General features: G+C 45.2%; 1 protein-coding gene across 1 annotated transcript; it reads right to left on the bottom strand.

The window, feature by feature from the left end:
- Positions 1 to 4238: 4238 nt before the first annotated feature.
- Positions 4239 to 5711, bottom strand: LOC149316964 (uncharacterized). The gene has a single exon (XM_089518344.1). The coding sequence runs from the start codon at positions 5703 to 5705 to the stop codon at positions 4239 to 4241; it is 1467 nt and encodes a 488-aa protein (XP_089374470.1). The 5' UTR covers positions 5706 to 5711.
- Positions 5712 to 17057: the final 11346 nt, after the last annotated feature.

The following is a 17057-nucleotide window of genomic DNA, read 5'->3' as shown; positions in this document are numbered from 1 at the left end:
CTATGGAATTATCTTGATCCTCTGGCTTGAGCTCCAGCTTCTAGGAATTCAATAAATTGTTGTCAGATCATTTCTTAATCTTCTCTCCCCCAGGCTAAAAATACCCAGCTCCCTAAACTGCTTCTCACAGGGCATAGTTTCACCATTTTGGTCTCCCTCCTTTGGACATGCTCCAGCTTCTCAGTAACCCCCATGAATTGTTGTGCCCAGAAGTGGACATATTATTCCCAGTGAGGTCTGACCAAAGGTGAATATAATGGTACTATTACTTCCCTTGATCTAGACACTACACTCTTATTGATGCAGCCTAGAATCATATTGGCTTTTAAGCTCCCACAGCACATTGTTGACTCATAGACTACACACACACACACACACACACACACACACACACACACACACATCTCATTTATGTTTGCCTAACTGTACATATTACCAGGGGCATGAGTCAATGATACTTGATATTTATTTAGTGTCTTGCAGAAATATGCATATAAAACTGCTGAATATACTCATATAAAAGTCTAGAAATTTTAGTCCAAAAGATGATCCAAAAAACCTGAGTCAACTTATATATGAGTCAATGTAAGTATTGTACTTTAATGCTTATAAAAAAGGAACCATCCTTTTCTCTGAGTAGAATGGTAAAAGGTGATGTTTTAGTCTGTCCCAGAAGAAGCTAAAGAAGGAGCACCAACCCACTCTACATTTTTTTATATAAGAGTTAATGATGCAAGTTAACACTTGCCTTTACATCCTTTGTATATGTGCATTTTTAAGCCCATCCATTCATGATCATTTCCCCGCACCAAATAATCACACAGCCATATCACACACTTCCCTTCTTATCCATCCAGCCTTTATGGTGAGCACAATTACATGTCCCTAAGTTTTACCCTCAGCTTATCCATGGGTCATATCAAAATGCAGTGGATCCAGCTGTTCTTGAAAGGAATGAGTGAAGCACCATTTATTGAATACATCAAATAACTGTATATTTTGTTGTGGCTTTTCTCACCCCACTATTATATTGCTTTCCACTATGTATTTATCTGCTTGTAAATATAACAGAATTGAGAAGATTACACTAAAATGTTAGAGCATACACTCAAGCTCCTTATTTGTCCTTTGACCCTTTAGCTGTTCAGTTAAATCTACAATGTTACTAAAACATTTTCCCACTTTTTCCACTTTTTCTTAATTATGTGTGGAAAAGACATGTGATAGATAATCGGTAGATGTAAGCCCATCTCCTTTAATCTGCTGTCCCGCCACAGTCGCACTAGTTGAAGAATGGGAACATACCAGTTTGACCTCATTTCATATCACACTTTTCCCCATGATAGCATTTTGGCGAGCCATAGTTGCATGATCTGCCACCTGTGTGAATGTGTTGCACCTTCCCAAAGCACACACTTCACACTTCAAGAGGAAGCAGAGAGGAAAGTGATCCTGGCTGCCAACTGCCTCTCAAAGCTAGCTGTTATGCACTGTTTTATTTATGAGTAGAGTTGTGTGCGTCAATGAGGTGAGGTGGCATGCCCTTTTGGCCCCATCCCCCTCTGCCCCCCTCCCGATGACCTCCTGGCCAGTGACACTGCTGCACACATTTACTGTTGGATCACCCACAGAGCAATCCCATTCTTTGCCAGTGCAAGCTTTATTGCACTGTTTACTGTAGACGCACTACTGCAACCCAACATGAATGTCTAGGCTGGGCTCCTGTAAAAACACTTTGGGAAAAGGAGCTTCTTTATCAGAGGTTTTGGAGCTCATTACACAAGGCCAGTAAAACAGTAGAATAACAGGATAACAGTGCATTTGATTTCCCCTTCCACATGACAGTGCTGTTCCATCAGTATAGCATAAAGCAAATCTTTCTACTTGCAGAAATAATCCAACACTGACCTCCTTTAACACTCCTGTTACATGTGATTTCTAGGCAATAATTCAACAGTGTTTTTCTGTTGATTTTGGTTGGTCAGTGCATATGCTTTGGGTGAGAAAATGGTAGGGATCAGGAAAAATCCAGCCCCTTTCCATAGATGCTGTTGCTTTGTCATTGTAACGGTACTATAGAGTGCTTGCTCTCTCTCACTTTCATACACAAACACATCTCCCTTCTCCAGCAGTGCCAGAGCTTTGTTCTCATTGATTTGGGCAAAGGCTGAATGAGCGCCCTTCCTCCTTCACCTTCTTCTCAAAGATTCTCCCTTCTTCCTCCACCCTCACAAGCAGTGTTCTCAACCATGGGGCTTTCCCAGAGGCAAAGGCAATATTCACTTCCAGTGTGTTCGATAGGATTTTAACAATCTAATCCTGGATTGGGTTTGAAGGTGCAGGAGGTAATACTGCAATCTCAATTACATGCCATTTGTAGAGAATGTGCAATTGTAGCGACAGAGGAGCTCATGTGATAAGGCCCTGAGTTAACTGAGATATGCCAAGAGAGAGCGAGAGAGCATGTATGCTACTGCAAATACTTGACAATAGAACAGATCTTCTTAGCAATAAACAAAACACTCATAGCAGAGTTGGCCCATTCACCTGCCAAGACCTTAAATCTGCACGTACAGATATGCTCATTTTCAAAAGTGAAAGCTTCATTAACAACTCGAACTCTTGTGACTGGTTGGAGGGAAAACATTTACAAAATATAAATGCTAAATACATACTAAAAATAGAAAATAAATTCCTGTTGTGGTAGTGGTGGTTTTATTACTATAACTTCTTTGTATCAAGCAGATTTAAAGGGGAATATTTTCATTGGAAATTTTCAGCAACTTTTCTGATCACCATGTGGCTAAAAAATTTTGTGTTGAAATCTCATAGCAATTAACTTTTGCAGAAGAGTGGGGGGTTGCCAGGTGGACAAACACAGCAGACACAGAATTGGCAAAGAAATGGCCACAACTTTATTACACACAGCAAACATAGCAAGAGGGTTGGCCAGAAAGCATGAGGTCTGGATCTGACATCCACCAACCCGTGTTGGTCGATGACCCATTTGCCTGGCCATGCCCAAGCTTCGGGATGACAGAGGGGTAACCGGCCTAAAACTTGCTCACCACTTAAAGTCACCGGCTATGCGCGTGAGCGCATCTTCGCCCCGTGTCACTGGGGAACGCTGAATCGATGTCGCCCCCGCACTGGCGACATCGCTAGCCCTCAGCACCCCCGGGTCCCAGTGGGACTCCCGATTCCGTGCTCCGCAGCATCGGAAAGCACGCCCATCAGATCCACGACCTATGCTGCCGCCACAAAAGGCGATGCCCCCCCCCGGGGCTCGCCTTCCGCCAACCCTCACATGAACTCAAACCCTAACATGAGGAAGCCCCGTAGCCCAGGTCCCTGTTGTCCATGCAAATGTCCTTTTGAGGGCGTATATATTCTGCGAAGGCCCTGGATTTCCATCTGCCCACCCGTTTGATGGCGTCAGCCGGCAATCCTGATTGTGCTGCAACCGTCGCGGCTCCGATGCGAAAGGAATGGCTGCCAAAGTCGTTTGCAGGGAGGCCCTCTCTACGCAGGGCCATGCGTAGCACCAACACGAGCTGGAACCTGGTGACCGGTGAGCCATCACTGTGGGCAAAGAGAGCCCCTTGTCGATTAGGGTGGGCTGCCACGAATTTTCTCAGAGTCCGTACTGGGCACAGCCTATGACCCCGCAGCCTTCTGAGGGTGATGGTGGTCCCCTTTCCCAGCTGGTCGCACTTGGACCTGCAGAGTACTAAGAAAACGGCATCAGTTCCAAAAGATACATCCCCCACCTGTAGACAACGTTTGGAAGCATCGGACCCAGAAGCAGGAACCAGCTCACCCACCCGCAGTGCCCCAAAGAAGGCCGTAACGAAAGCTGCCCGGAATAGCTTTGTCTCTGTCTTGGATGAGCAAACATATTTGAGTTGTTCTGCAATTCTACATGGGCTTTCTGGAGTCAGACTGACGAGGAGTGGCCCTCCTCCAACCCTCCAAAGCCCCTCTGACGCGGAATGAAGAACATGGGTCATGGTGACCACCTGCCTTGGAGGAGAAGGAGATGCCCGCCAGGTGAACCGCCATCGTGCGCAGTGCACTGTTGGCCTCCCTCAACCAAACTAGGAACTTCAATACAGTTTTTGACGCTATGGGCCAATGGGGGGTGAGGTCGTTAGACCTGAAGAACAAATGGAGTTTGGACATTGACCTCTTATAGGCCCGGAGGGTGGCGGGGGGCAGGGATTGCAGGACGCTCTCAGTTATCGCCGACTTCCAATCTCCCACAATTCCTCTGGGAAGGGAGTGGGGGAGGGGTCCGCCCCAGGCGCCAGCATGCGGAACCTGTCCACCTGGAAACGAGAAAGGGCGTCTGCGATGTCATTATTGAGACTCGGCACGAAACGGGCTCTGAAGGTTATATTCAATTGTAAACAGCGAAGGACGAAAGGGCGTACCAGGAGCATGACCCTCTCGGATTTGGATGTTTGGCTGTTTAACACCCTGACCACCGCCTGGTTGTCACACCAGAAACAAACATATTTATCGGCCAGCTGGTCACCCCAAATGTGGACAGCCACCAAGATGGGAAACAACTCAAGGAAGGTGAGGTCCCGCAGAATCTCAGTCCCGGCCCAATGTGTGGGCCAATGCTGGGCACACCACTGACCCTGGAAAAAGACTCCAAAGCCTAAGCTCCCTGAGGCGTCAGAATGTACCTGCAGCCCATCTCCCAGGTTGTAGGGCTGCTGCCACAGGGAAACTCCATTGTAGTTATTGAGGAACTGGTCCCAAATGAGCAAATCCTGTTTTATGCCCTTGGAGATGCGGATGTGGTGATGAGGAGCCCTGACCCCTGCCGTGGCCCTGGCCAGTCTGGAACAAAAGGCCCTGCCCGGGGAAACCACCCTGCAGGCGAAGTTGAGGTGACCCAGGATAGACTGGACCTGTTTGAGGGTGGCCTTAGGAGAGGAGATGGTGGCTTTGATCAATGTGTGGAGGGTGATAAGCTTGTCCTCAGGGAGGCGGGAGACCCCCGCAATGGAGTCTAGTTGGATACCCAGGAAGGTGAGGGACGTGGTGGGGCCCTCTGTCTTGCCCTTTGCTAAAGGAACACCCAATTCTTTGGTTAGTGATTGGAAGGTGGTGAGCAGCTTGATGCACTTATCCGTCCCAGCCTCCCCAATGAAAAGGAAGTCGTCTAAGTAATGTGTGACCAGGGGCGAGGAGGCACGTTTTTTGACCTCCCATTCCAGGAAGGTGCTGAATGTTTCAAATGCCGCACAGCTGACTGAGCAGCCCATTGGCATGGCCTTGTCAAAGTACCACTGGTTGTCAAACTTAAAACCCAGCAAACAGAAATCATCAGGGTGAACAGGCAATAGTCTGAAAGCTGACTGAATGTCGCATTTTGCCATAAGGGCTCCGCGACCAAAGGCCCGAATGAGCCTGACTGCATGGTCCAGTGAGGCATAGCGAACTGAGCAGAGCTCAGGGGGGATGGCATCATTGACAGACTGACCAGGAGGATGGGATAGGTGATGGATGAGACGAAACTCCCCCGGAGCTTTTTTGGGCACCACCCCAAGCGGAGAAACCCTGAGATTAGGAATGGGAGGGGCAGAGAAGGGGCCTGCCACCCTGCCAGCTGAGCACTCCTTGGCGATCTTGGACCTGAGGACGTCTGGCATGTCCCTGGCGGACTTGAGGTTGGGGGCATCGGAAGGCATCCTGGGTCCCACGGCGGGGATGCGGAAACCCTTGGTGAAGCCATCTGCCAGAAATGAAGCTGCTTCCCGGGAGGGGTAATGATGTAAAAGCCTGAGCAGTGCTGACGGGCGGACCGGTGTGGGAGCCCGCTGGAAGGGGCCTGGGGCAGCCCTGGAGGAATCATTTTTGACCCCCCCAACCCCCCGGGTCCAGAGGCGGATGAACCATCTCTTTTTCCAGAGGCTGCTGGAGTGGGGCGTCCCTGACGAAAGGGCTGCTGGGAACCGGTGGAGCGAGGACAGGCAAGCTTGGCATGGGGGCCTCAGCAAGACTCACAGCAGTGGTCGAACTTGCAAACCGGGCAAACACATCTGCCCTGGTTGAACTCTCAGCAGCAGAACCTGCGGGTGTCCTTTTTTCCCTGCCACTTAAGAGTTCTGGCTGTGTCAGGCCGTCCCCGGATGTGCGGGCCCACCCTCGGCAACCAGATGTCGCTATTAATGAGATCCCATCGGTCGAGGGAGCTCTGAGAGGCACGTTTGCGGAATGCGGTGTCATAGGCAATGGCGGCTGCATCGCCCGCAACTGCTCGCGCCTTGTGTACATTTGCCATGTGGTTGGCCAGGTGCCAAGCCCTCTTGGGGTAAGCCATAGATACCACCCCCAAAAAGATAGAAAAACCCTTGGACCAATTAACGAAAGAACGCTCTACTTGGCGAGCTCTGTGGTCCTTTTTAGCATCCTTTTTAGAAGTGGAATGACTAGACTCGTCCAGGGGCTGGAGGAGGGAAAAATGGCGCCAAGGCCAGGGTGACCTGGACTTATAAAGGCGCGCCAGCCAATGGCTGGCTGGGAAGCGGGGTTGGACCCACCTCCCGGCCAATCAGGCCCCATCGCCCTTGCGGGCTGCCAATCAGCGGCCACTTCCGCCTCGCAAGGGAGGCTGGGAACTGTAGTTCCTGGGCCCGGAAGTGGCCCAGCGGCGCGGCGCTTCCTCCCCCGCTCCCAGAGGAGTCTGGGAGCTGTAGTCCGAGCCCCACGAGGGCTGAAAGCGCCGCAGCCATGGCGGGTCCCGGCTCAGACCCAGCCTGGCCACGGCAGGGTCCCGCGGGCCGCCATGCCCCGGCGCCCACCGATCTTCCCCCCCATCAGCAACAGGACCAGCCCGGTGAGTCGGGTGGTCCCATTTCCTTGATAAGAACCAGGGGATTACTGTACTTTGCAGTATTGATGGGAGAACCTGCATGAACACACGGTTGCTAAATTGCAATGCCATAGATTCATAATGGCTTTTTAAAATCATGGACAAAATGGGAGACTTAAACAGCAATGTAATTTTTTTCTGTCATCTTTCCTCCTTTTGCCAGCTATTTAGTACAGTTGGGGTACAAATTATAGAACCAGGGAAGAAATGGATTGTGTAGGACTGGGGAACCTCCACCCATCCAGATGTTGCCAGACTCCATGTCTTCAATCCTTTAAAAATTGCAGATTGAGGATTATCTCCAGATTAGTTCAAAATTTTACACCTGCTGTGCCAAATTCTAAATTTATTAATTTTTAAAAACCCCAGTCAGAGTTGGGTAATCTTTTTAATGTCTTAAGGAAGAGGCTTGGGCCCCATCACACTATACTTTTCTAGTACTATATTCCATTTTAACTGCAATAGCAACATTCTACAGAATCCTGGGATTTGTAGTGGAGAGGGACATGTAGAATTCTCAGACAGAGAGCTCTTGGGCCTCATTAAACTACAAACCCCAGAATTCTTCAGAATGTTGCCACTGCTAGTAAAGTGGATTATAGAGCTATAACAGTGTGAAGTTTCTCTATGGTCCTCCTTCTCTCCTGAGCTGGATGGGATCCTCTGAGACCATCTTTTATCCCAAAACAACTTGCTACCACCACCAATGATTAATGTTACCCCCTAGCAATACATTGAGATGTTACTGGGACTTATACTAGTAATTACCAACCCAGTGAGGAATTTGCCAAGCTAAGGCCTATGGGAAACAGGAATGAAAAGAGACAGAGTACTTGAGGGAAAGTTTTATTTTAAAGAAAGGAGTATTAAGGAAGATGAAGAAGATAACTACATGGAAGACAAAACCAACCCTTTTTTAGCTGGGGAGAAGGCTCTGATAAATGGAGGGACTCCCATTTACCACACACCCACCGAAATTTCAGCCAGTTTGGGAACAACTGGAAGGTGGGATAAAACTGGCTGGGATTTCATCCTGTGACTGGTGGGGGAGGCATGAACAGACATGCATTATCACACACACACACCAAATTCAATTTGTCAGAAAAAACAGCTGGAAGCTGGAACCACACTGGCTATGCTTTCGTCCCGTAACCCAAGAAAGAAAAGTTAAAGAAACATGTAATGCACAGTAACATAGACAGAACTTTTTCATTGGGAGAAACTGTTTATCCAATTTCTCCATTCTACAGATAAGGGGAAAGCATCAAATATAAGAATTTAACCATTGAGAAAATTACACCTCCAACCACTTCTTGAGGAAAAGTATTTTGAACACAAATAATATAAAACTTCATTCATTTCAAGCATTTTGTCACCTAAAGACTAAGGAGTTTACTGCATTGCTTAATAACCTGGCTTACCTTTCCCAGTTCGAATCATAATTCAGGATGCAGCTGAGTATTATCATACTCAAAATGCCACCGATGCTGCCAGCCAAATGTAGCCTAGTTAACATCCAGGTGGAAGTCACCGTCAGCCAGCCTCTTTTCAAAACTGGGAAGCTCCCAGATTTGCAAATCAGCCAAATGAAAGCTGCTTCTACTCGGAAGTTAGCCGGGCTGCACTCGACTGGTGGCATTGGCAGCATTTGGCGTATGATAATACCTGGCTGCATCCTGAATTAAGATTCAAACTGGGAAAGGTAAAATGGATTATTTAGCAATGTAGTAAACTCCTAAGAGACTCCACTCTGAATTTCATTTTTTAAAAAATACTTTGTTCACCAGGGGAAATGGCATAATCCAACATGGAAGCAAGAAGACAGACTGACTGAGCGGCTCAACAAACTGCCCCTTTGGAGTAGTCTGCAACTGCCCCTTTCCTCACTGGATTGGGGCTGCGGCAACTACACACCACACCCTGATCTGGCCTTTCCCTGGTGCAAAAAGAAGCCCAAAAAGTGGCTCCTTTTTGCACCATGGAAAGGGCGCCCTAGCCACCACCACTGCACCTAAGACGCGGAGTGACACCACCCACCATCTGGTCAGGCGGGCAGCATGGGGGTGGCATGGGAGCAGAGTTGGGGATCATTTACCCCATATATTTGCCCATCGCTCTCTCTCTCTCTCTCTCTCGCTCACACACACACACACACACACACACACAAAAGTTGGTACTTTGAATGAAGTCAGAGTATCAAGAGCCAGTGCAGTATTGTGATTTGAGAGTTATACTATGATTCTGGAGACAAGGGTTCAAAACCCAACTCAGCCATGTCAACCCACTGGGTGATCTTGGGCAAATCACACTCTCTCGGCCTCAGAGGATGGCAATGCCAAACCCACTCATAAGAAACATGCCAAGAAATCTCAATGATAGATTTTCCTTAGGGTCCCTATAAGTTAAAAATGACTTGAAGGCACACAAAAACAACAGTCCTCTTTCAAATCCCTTCTGGGTGCACCATGAGACAACAGAGATAAAATCCTGACCAAGAGCATGAATCAGAAGATGTATGTATATCATCTAGCTATGTCTTCTAGTGCTACCCCCTAAAACTCAGCTTATAAACAGTGCAGGTTTCCTTTTTACTCGCTATGGGAAGAGTTCAGAATGGGAGTGGTGGTAGAGAAAGAAGGAAAAACAACTCCCAGAATCGCAATGCTGTGTGGGAGGTATTTGGAGATGTTATCCAAATGAAGGATTCCCCCCCCCCCCCCAACTTCAGGGTTGGGTAGGACTATCTGGGGAATCTTGAAAGAGTATATTTCTACTGCAATAATAAGTGAAACTGTGTTTAAAATACTTTATTTGAAACAGTAGACAGTGCTGGGGAAAAATTAATACTGCAGATGTTTGTGGCTTACAATCTGAACTGTTTGCTTTTTCACTTCAGTTGGTTTCTTGGGCATAATCCTGTCTCCAGAACTGACACAGACAAAGCTCATAGCGTGAGGATACACAATCATTAGAGAGAAAAACAACATGTTTCATCATTTCAAGTAGAGAGAGACATATTTCAAGAGAGAGTGAATTCTTTTTGTGTCCATTTCTTTATTTATGTTAGGCATTTCATACATACATTCTATGTGCTGTCTAAAAATGCAGCAGAGTGGCAAAGGGATCCCTTAGCAGCAGTCATACTAGAGAGTTCCAGCTGATTACTCCCAGATCCCTTAACTGAAATGGTGTTCAAAATTACACAAAAATACACTGAGGACTAAGAAACTGAGGACTGTCACTAACAGGGAATTTAGATTAGTTGTTCCCATCTTATAGGATCTGTCATTACTGCCTGGATCTTGGGACTTTTACGCTATTGTCCTGAGTAAGAGAACTTGGTGTTGTCTCTTAAGGATCTTGGGCAGGCTTTTGGTACTGCAATGCCCTTGTAATGTACCCTAGCTCATTTACTGCCTGTAGTGAAGCTAGATATCAATCCTCAGGTCCATTCCCACCACAAAGTAATCCTAGAGAATATTTACCACACCAGTCTGCTATCCTGCCACAATTGCACTAGTTTAAGAATGTTTGCTTCAGATCCTCAGGCTTGAACAGAGTGTTTCTGACAGCAAATAAGATTTCCTCCACCAGCATGAACCTGAGCCCTTAAAGTCTTACGTGCAGAGAAGGGGGCCTGAGTATGAAAGCAAACTAGTTTCCTACCTTCTGATCCTAGAGGCACCATATGCATTTATAGTTTTACTGCTGGAAATTGCTTCATGATTGATTGGGTTAAACTAATGATCAGAAATAATAATTATTAAAATGATATATGACACCCAAGTTCAACCAATGAGATGATCTAATGGAAATTAAATTTAGCTGTTTGCTTGCTTAGTCAAATAGGCAATAAAAATTGTATTTGCTTTGCTTCACAATATGAATTAAATATACACAACAACTTAATTTGTGGATTTAAAATGTGTTTGGCAGCAGACTAAAGCCCAGTACAAACGAGCACTTTGTGGCACCCTGGGGCCAAAACTAGGGTTTGGCAGAGCGCAGCGACCACACGTTCCCAAACCCTAGTACATAACGGCACCACCATCATTGCGGCCTCCCGTCCACACGGGGACCGCCATCATGACGCAAATGCGGTGCAGCATCCACTCATCGTGGCACCGCGCTTGCGTCATCGATGCGCAACATTGCGCCAATGGTGCACTCATGGCATCTGCCGCGTGCACCAAAAAGAACCTACTTTTACTGGGTTCTTTTTGGTGAGAAGGGAGACCGCACAGTTTGGCTGCTGCAGCCTGCCTCAAGAGCAAAAATGGGCACCTCCAGCCCACCCTTTCGGGGAAGTCTGTCGAGCCCCTAAAATTCACATGCAAACGCACAGATGAACTATAGATATTATTTTTAAAAAATGAATTGCGTTGAGAAAGCAGATCAGGCTTCCCAACAATAACTAGGAACAATTGCTGGCGGAGGGGTATTTTTCACTGTCTGAAACACAGAGACTTACAAACAGATTACTACTCAAATAAACAAAAAAGGAAAATAGCGGACTAAGCTTGATTCTTCAATAAGGCAAAAGGTTGTGAAGTTTAAAAGAGAAAGATTCAAAGAGACTCAATAACAGTCAAAACTTCTGAAACCATCATCACATATCTGTAAACAATGGCCTTGAGCAGATGGGCTGAAAAAAATGGTGGTGGAGTCATGTTGACATTGTTTGCACCAGGCCGCCTGCTCCTTTCTTGATGCGATTCTTTTCCCTTGGAGTGGCATCGGAAGAGCTTCCGGCCATGTTCAGGATGTGCATTGTCTAAATGCCACACCCCTAATGCGAACTTATGGCAGACCTTTTGGCCCATCTGTTTCAGGCCAATTTGTTACTAATAGTTGTAGAAAATGAACAAAGTAACGCAGGAGATAATTGACCATATAACTTCATTTTCAAAAACAACAATACATAATTTCAACATCTCATCATCAATATATGTGTACAGTGAGCCCTCAGTATCCATGGATTTGAGTAACCATGGATTGAAATGAAGAAACATTTTTGTAAAACAACTTGCAATGGCCAGGTTGAGAAGCAGTCTCAGGACAGCAGTGGAGGCTGAGGCAAGACCTGGGGAAGCAAATGCCTCCTGCCTCCCTAGAAGTCAATTCCACCACAAAGCCACAGTTGGAACTTAAATCTCTTCCTCACCCTTTCCCACCTTTAAATCACAAAGCCATTCTCAAAATTTAAACCACTGCCTCACTCCATTTCCTACCCTCTCACAAGCAAGCCACTGATAGATTTTAAAATCCTACCTCACTCCATTTCCTACTTTCTTGCAGGGATGCCTCTGCCAGAATTTAAATTCCTACTTTCCCACTTTCCCACAAAGAAGCCTCTTCCAATATTTGCCACTTCTTTTTGGGCCAAAAAAAACCCCACCAAAATGCATTTTTCGAAACTGCTGCTCCTTTTTGGGGTGGAAAAAGAGCAGCTTTTATCCTGGGGTGCTGGCTTTTTGGTGCTCCTGCAGTGTGTGGCATATAAACACCACGCTGCCGGAGTGCCGCAATGCTGCCCACTGTCTGGATGGGAGGGTGGCATGATGCTGGCTTGGGGGTGGCATCAGGGCATGCATCATCTAAATGCCACATGCCCACACTGCCCCCAAGCTGGCGTATTGTGCTGGTCTGTACCAGCCCTAAGATGGCCCCAATAAGCACCAGACAAACTAGACCACAGAAACCCACTGGGTGACCCTGGGCAAGTCACACTTTCACAGCCTCAGAATAAAGCAATGATAAACCCCATATGAACAAATCTTGCCAGCAAAACCCTATGATAGGTTTGCCTTGGGGTTGTCATACATCAGAAATGACATGAAGGCACATAATAACAGCAAAGCTAGATCCATGCGAGAGACAGACTCAGTGGAAGCCTTGTTGCTTAACTGCTCAGCTTAGTACTGAAGCAATAAAATAATAAAACCATCCAGAACATTAAATTTCAAATGGAACATTCCTACCGCATTATGAACTATCTGAAAATTCTCACATCTGGCCTGAGGAGGAGGCAAATTTCTTGGCTGGTAAATAGAAATTGACAGTGGCCGAGAAAACAAAATCCATATGTTTAGGGAACTGGAACAAATGATTGTTACATCCTCACTGGTAAGATTCTTGCCCCCAGATTGTGCTTCAGAAAGCAAATGCCAGCTCCCTTCCTCATGGTCTGCATTTTATCAATTTGGCATTTTTCTTATATGATCATGTTGGAGATATGCTATCTTGCTTTCAACACTTTTTGTCAAAAGAAAAAAAAGGGAAGGGGAGCTTTTGAATCACTCTGAACACTAATGATGTTTTGCTGCTCTTTAGCTGAACTGGCTCGATCCAATGGTGCAAACTGGTCTAAATTAGCCCAAAGCGTTTCAGATTTTTTGATCTGAATAATTCAGTTGCACAGCCCTATTCTAAAAATGAAGGAAATGAATTCAGTTGCAAAATTACTCTGACATCAGAATTAGACAATTTGGGCTCCTCAGTATGCTACATGCTGTTTAATTGCATTCATGAATGCAAACCAATTTCTTACAAACTTTTTAATTTCCTGCCAATGTCCAGTCCCTGTATCTTAAGATCAAAGTTAGGGTGGGGAAAAGCTAAACATAACAGAAACGCTACTTTCTAAAACCAGCACTCTTTGTGTAATATCACACAGCAAAATAGCCTTCACCAATCTCATATACACATTTGTAGACTTTAAAAAGAAGACAAACTATCATACCTGAATATGGTCAAAATAAGTGTGTGTGTGTGTGTGTGTGTGTGTGCGTGCGTGCGTGCGTGCGTGTATGACAGAGAGAGAGAGAAAGAGTCAAGTAGACATTATAATAAAGGTGATTAAAATGTGGCTAGATAAAGAAGGTCTGCTTCTGGCAGATGACATGCATAAAGATTTGTATCACATGTGGGGGGGTCCTCGTTATTCTAGTTTTCTTTTTAAGCCACTGTCAAATTCAATATTTCATTAGACAATGAGGATGTCTTTGGGCTGCTTTACTCTCCCTGTACCATATGCACATGTATCCAGGATTTGCTGAGAATGGCAGTGAGTTTGTTTCTTTTTTGAAATAACTCTCTCTCAGAACCACTGGCAGTAATCTTAGAGAATTCCTGGAGAACAGAAGAAGTCCTAGCAGACTGGAGGAGGACAAAGGGGGCGAGGAAGAGAATCCAAACTATTTCCACCTACTCAACCCAACATCAATAGCAGGAAAAATTCTAGGGCCCTTGTGGTCTCTCCCAACTCTATAATTCTATGAAACAGCTCATAATATTGAAAGGAAGGTATAAGGTTGATCTCTATCACATGAGCTACCTTGGATTACTTTGGTGCTGACCCAAATCTGTTGCATGAGGCTTTTTAAGCCACCCCGAGATTGTTTTATGATAAGGCGTGCAAAGCAAATTTTATAAATGCATACATTTATTGTTACCAAATTTAGCAAACTTGGAACTTCAACAGTCTTTAGAATTTCTATAGTCAGAATGTGGTTTAGGGGCTAAACAGACCAGCTTGGACTGCAGGTGTGGGAGAAGCATGGGGGCGTGGCATTTGTATAATGCACAGCAGGCAGTATCACCATTTTCTTTTGGCATGTTTATATGCCAAACACCAAAAGCAATGCTGAAAAGTACTGCCATGGCAGCAAAGGTGCCTTTTTGCTGGCTCTAAAAGCAGCAGCATTTTTCTGCCTCTTTTTCAGCTGGCAAATTGCCAGATCAGGGCCATGGCATGCATTTGCCATGGCCCCAATTGAACACTGAAAGGGGCAGTGGGATAATGCTCTATTTGGGCTGTCTAGACTCCAGCACCCTCACACAAAAATGGAGAGTAGGTATCAATCACTGCACAATTCACTGAAAAAAAATCACAATTTTACAAAACTTTTTCACAGCAGGATGACTAACTATTTAGGTTTTCCATTCTATCTTACACATTTTTAGAACCTTTCAGCCAGCTCATTCATATTTATAGCTTCCTTTTTTCATAAGCAAGGATGTGTATTCATTTTTAATCTCTAGACTGCCAATCATTTTCCGTAGGCACTATCCGAAATGTGCATAAGCATTTAGTAAGGCATGTGTGAACTGCCTTTATTCTTGTTCTAGACACACGTATTCATACAAATAGAGAGAGATGAAATTTCACATGAGTTAGTGTAGACCTTGTAATGTGATGTACAAAATAATGTCAAGCAACATTCTGGAGATATCAAAGCTGGATATAGTGGGAGGGATTCTGTTAGTGAACAGGGCACATGGAGCTATTTTCTAGCTAACCCTTTCTGCCCCACTCAAAACCCCTTGTAGCAGCTTTCAAGCCCTAGAGGGGCCATCACTGCTGCTGCTTCTTAACATGGGAAGGGGAGGCAGACGGAGGAAAAGTAGGTAATTTAGGCTGCATTCTCACTGCATGACTCAATGCTGTGGAATTCTGGGATTTGTAGTTTTGTGACACATTTAGCCTTCCCTGTCAGAGCTCTGGTGCCACAACAAACTACAGTTTCCAGAATTTCATAGCACTGAGCCATGGTAGTTAAAGTGGTCTCAATCTGGATCCTTTCTGCAATGTTGATACAGCCTAAATTGTTGCTCATTTGGCCTCCAAGGGGAAGTGAAAAAAAGGTTTATACAGTCTATGAGTGCAGCTACATTTCTCCTCAGCCCTTAACCAAGACCAGATGCTTCTTCATTGCCTGAATTGCCTCCTCCCCTCCCCTTCTCACCAGTAGGCAGCAGTGGTTTGACAGCTGCCAGGGTGAAGGGAGAACGTGGATCAATACAGGCAGAAAGTTACACACCTACTTCAAATAAATAAATAAATAAACTTTATTTATATACCGCCCTTCGAAACATCAGGGCGGTTCACAGCAAGTAATCAATAAAATTTTATACTTCAGGTAGGATCTTGGTCATTATCTTCATCAAATGTGAGGGAAAGGCATGGAGTGTGGGACCCACAAGCACTTGCCTTCTCATAAGATTTTCCTCCTAGGGAGTATAACCACTGATCTGGAGCAGATGAACCTTGCCACCATTTCAAAATACCCTTCTCTATTTCATCTGGTTGCATGACAATTAATACTGAGAAGTTAATACTGAGTCATGTATCAGAAGTATTGTAGGAGACTGCGGAATTCTTTTTCCCTTTGAAGATAGATAGATGTCTAAAATGAAGTTGAGTTATCTATATAAAAAAATATCCAGAGAATCAATCTTCTCTTAGTCAGTGTGTTTCTCCAAATCAATAAGGACATCTCTTGAATGATGAGAAGAATGTAAGTGGATCTTGGCAGTGTAACTTGGTATTTACACAGCAGGAATGGAATGTCTTCCTAGCTGGAGTCCAGCCAGTTTATGTGATGGGATTACATTTGTCCAGAAGAGCATGAAAAATTGAACTACATGGGACCTGTTCGGTTCAGTTCTCATTCATTCAGGAAACAATGGAGAGAAACTGCAATGTATGTGCATCCAAAGGGGTGGAGGAGATTACTTTCAGTTGGTGAAAGGAGAAGCACTCAGAAAAGTTCTGAGGATACCATGGACAGCCAAAAAGTCAAGCAAATGGATCCTTGAACAGATCAAGCCTGAAACACCCCTGGAAGCCAAGATGATTACAGTGGACCCTTGTTATACACTGAGGTTTGGTTCCAAGATCCCCCGTGGATAACAAAATCCGTGTATGCTCAAGTCCCATTAAATAAAATGACATAGCAAAATGGTGTCCCTTATAAAAAATAGAAAATCAAGGTTTGATATTTGAAATTTATACTTTTTTGAACATTTTCAAACCATGTATGCTTGAATCCGTGTATAAAAAATCCATGTATAAGAAGGGCCAACTGTACTTTGGCCACATCATGAGAAGGCATGACTCATTAGAAAAGACAATAATTCTAGAAAAGGTGGAGGGTAGTAAAAAAAGAGGAAGACTGCATACAAGATGATAGATTCAATTCAGGAGGACATGGGCATGAAACTACAAAACCTAAGCTGAGCAGAGAATTACAGTGGAAGGTCTTAGAGTTGTCTCATCCACAGGGTCATCATGAGTCAAGGTTGACTTGAGGGCAGTTAACATCAACAACATTAATTAATCTCCAGCTTTACTAAAAGGAGGGGGGAGTCATCTCTTATTTATTCA

Source organism: Sceloporus occidentalis, unplaced genomic scaffold, assembly GCF_023333645.1.
Source record: "Sceloporus occidentalis isolate IW3139 unplaced genomic scaffold, rSceOcc1.0.p SCAF_3, whole genome shotgun sequence".
Taxonomy (NCBI): domain Eukaryota; kingdom Metazoa; phylum Chordata; class Lepidosauria; order Squamata; family Phrynosomatidae; genus Sceloporus; species Sceloporus occidentalis.
Note: the sequence above shows the minus strand (reverse complement) of the source record. Positions and strands in the feature narration are given on the sequence as shown.

Excerpts from the sequence above, each read along its gene's own strand:
- LOC149316964 (XM_089518344.1), bottom strand. The coding sequence starts at position 5,705 with ATGCCTTCCGATGCCCCCAACCTCAAGTCCGCCAGGGACATGCCAGAC.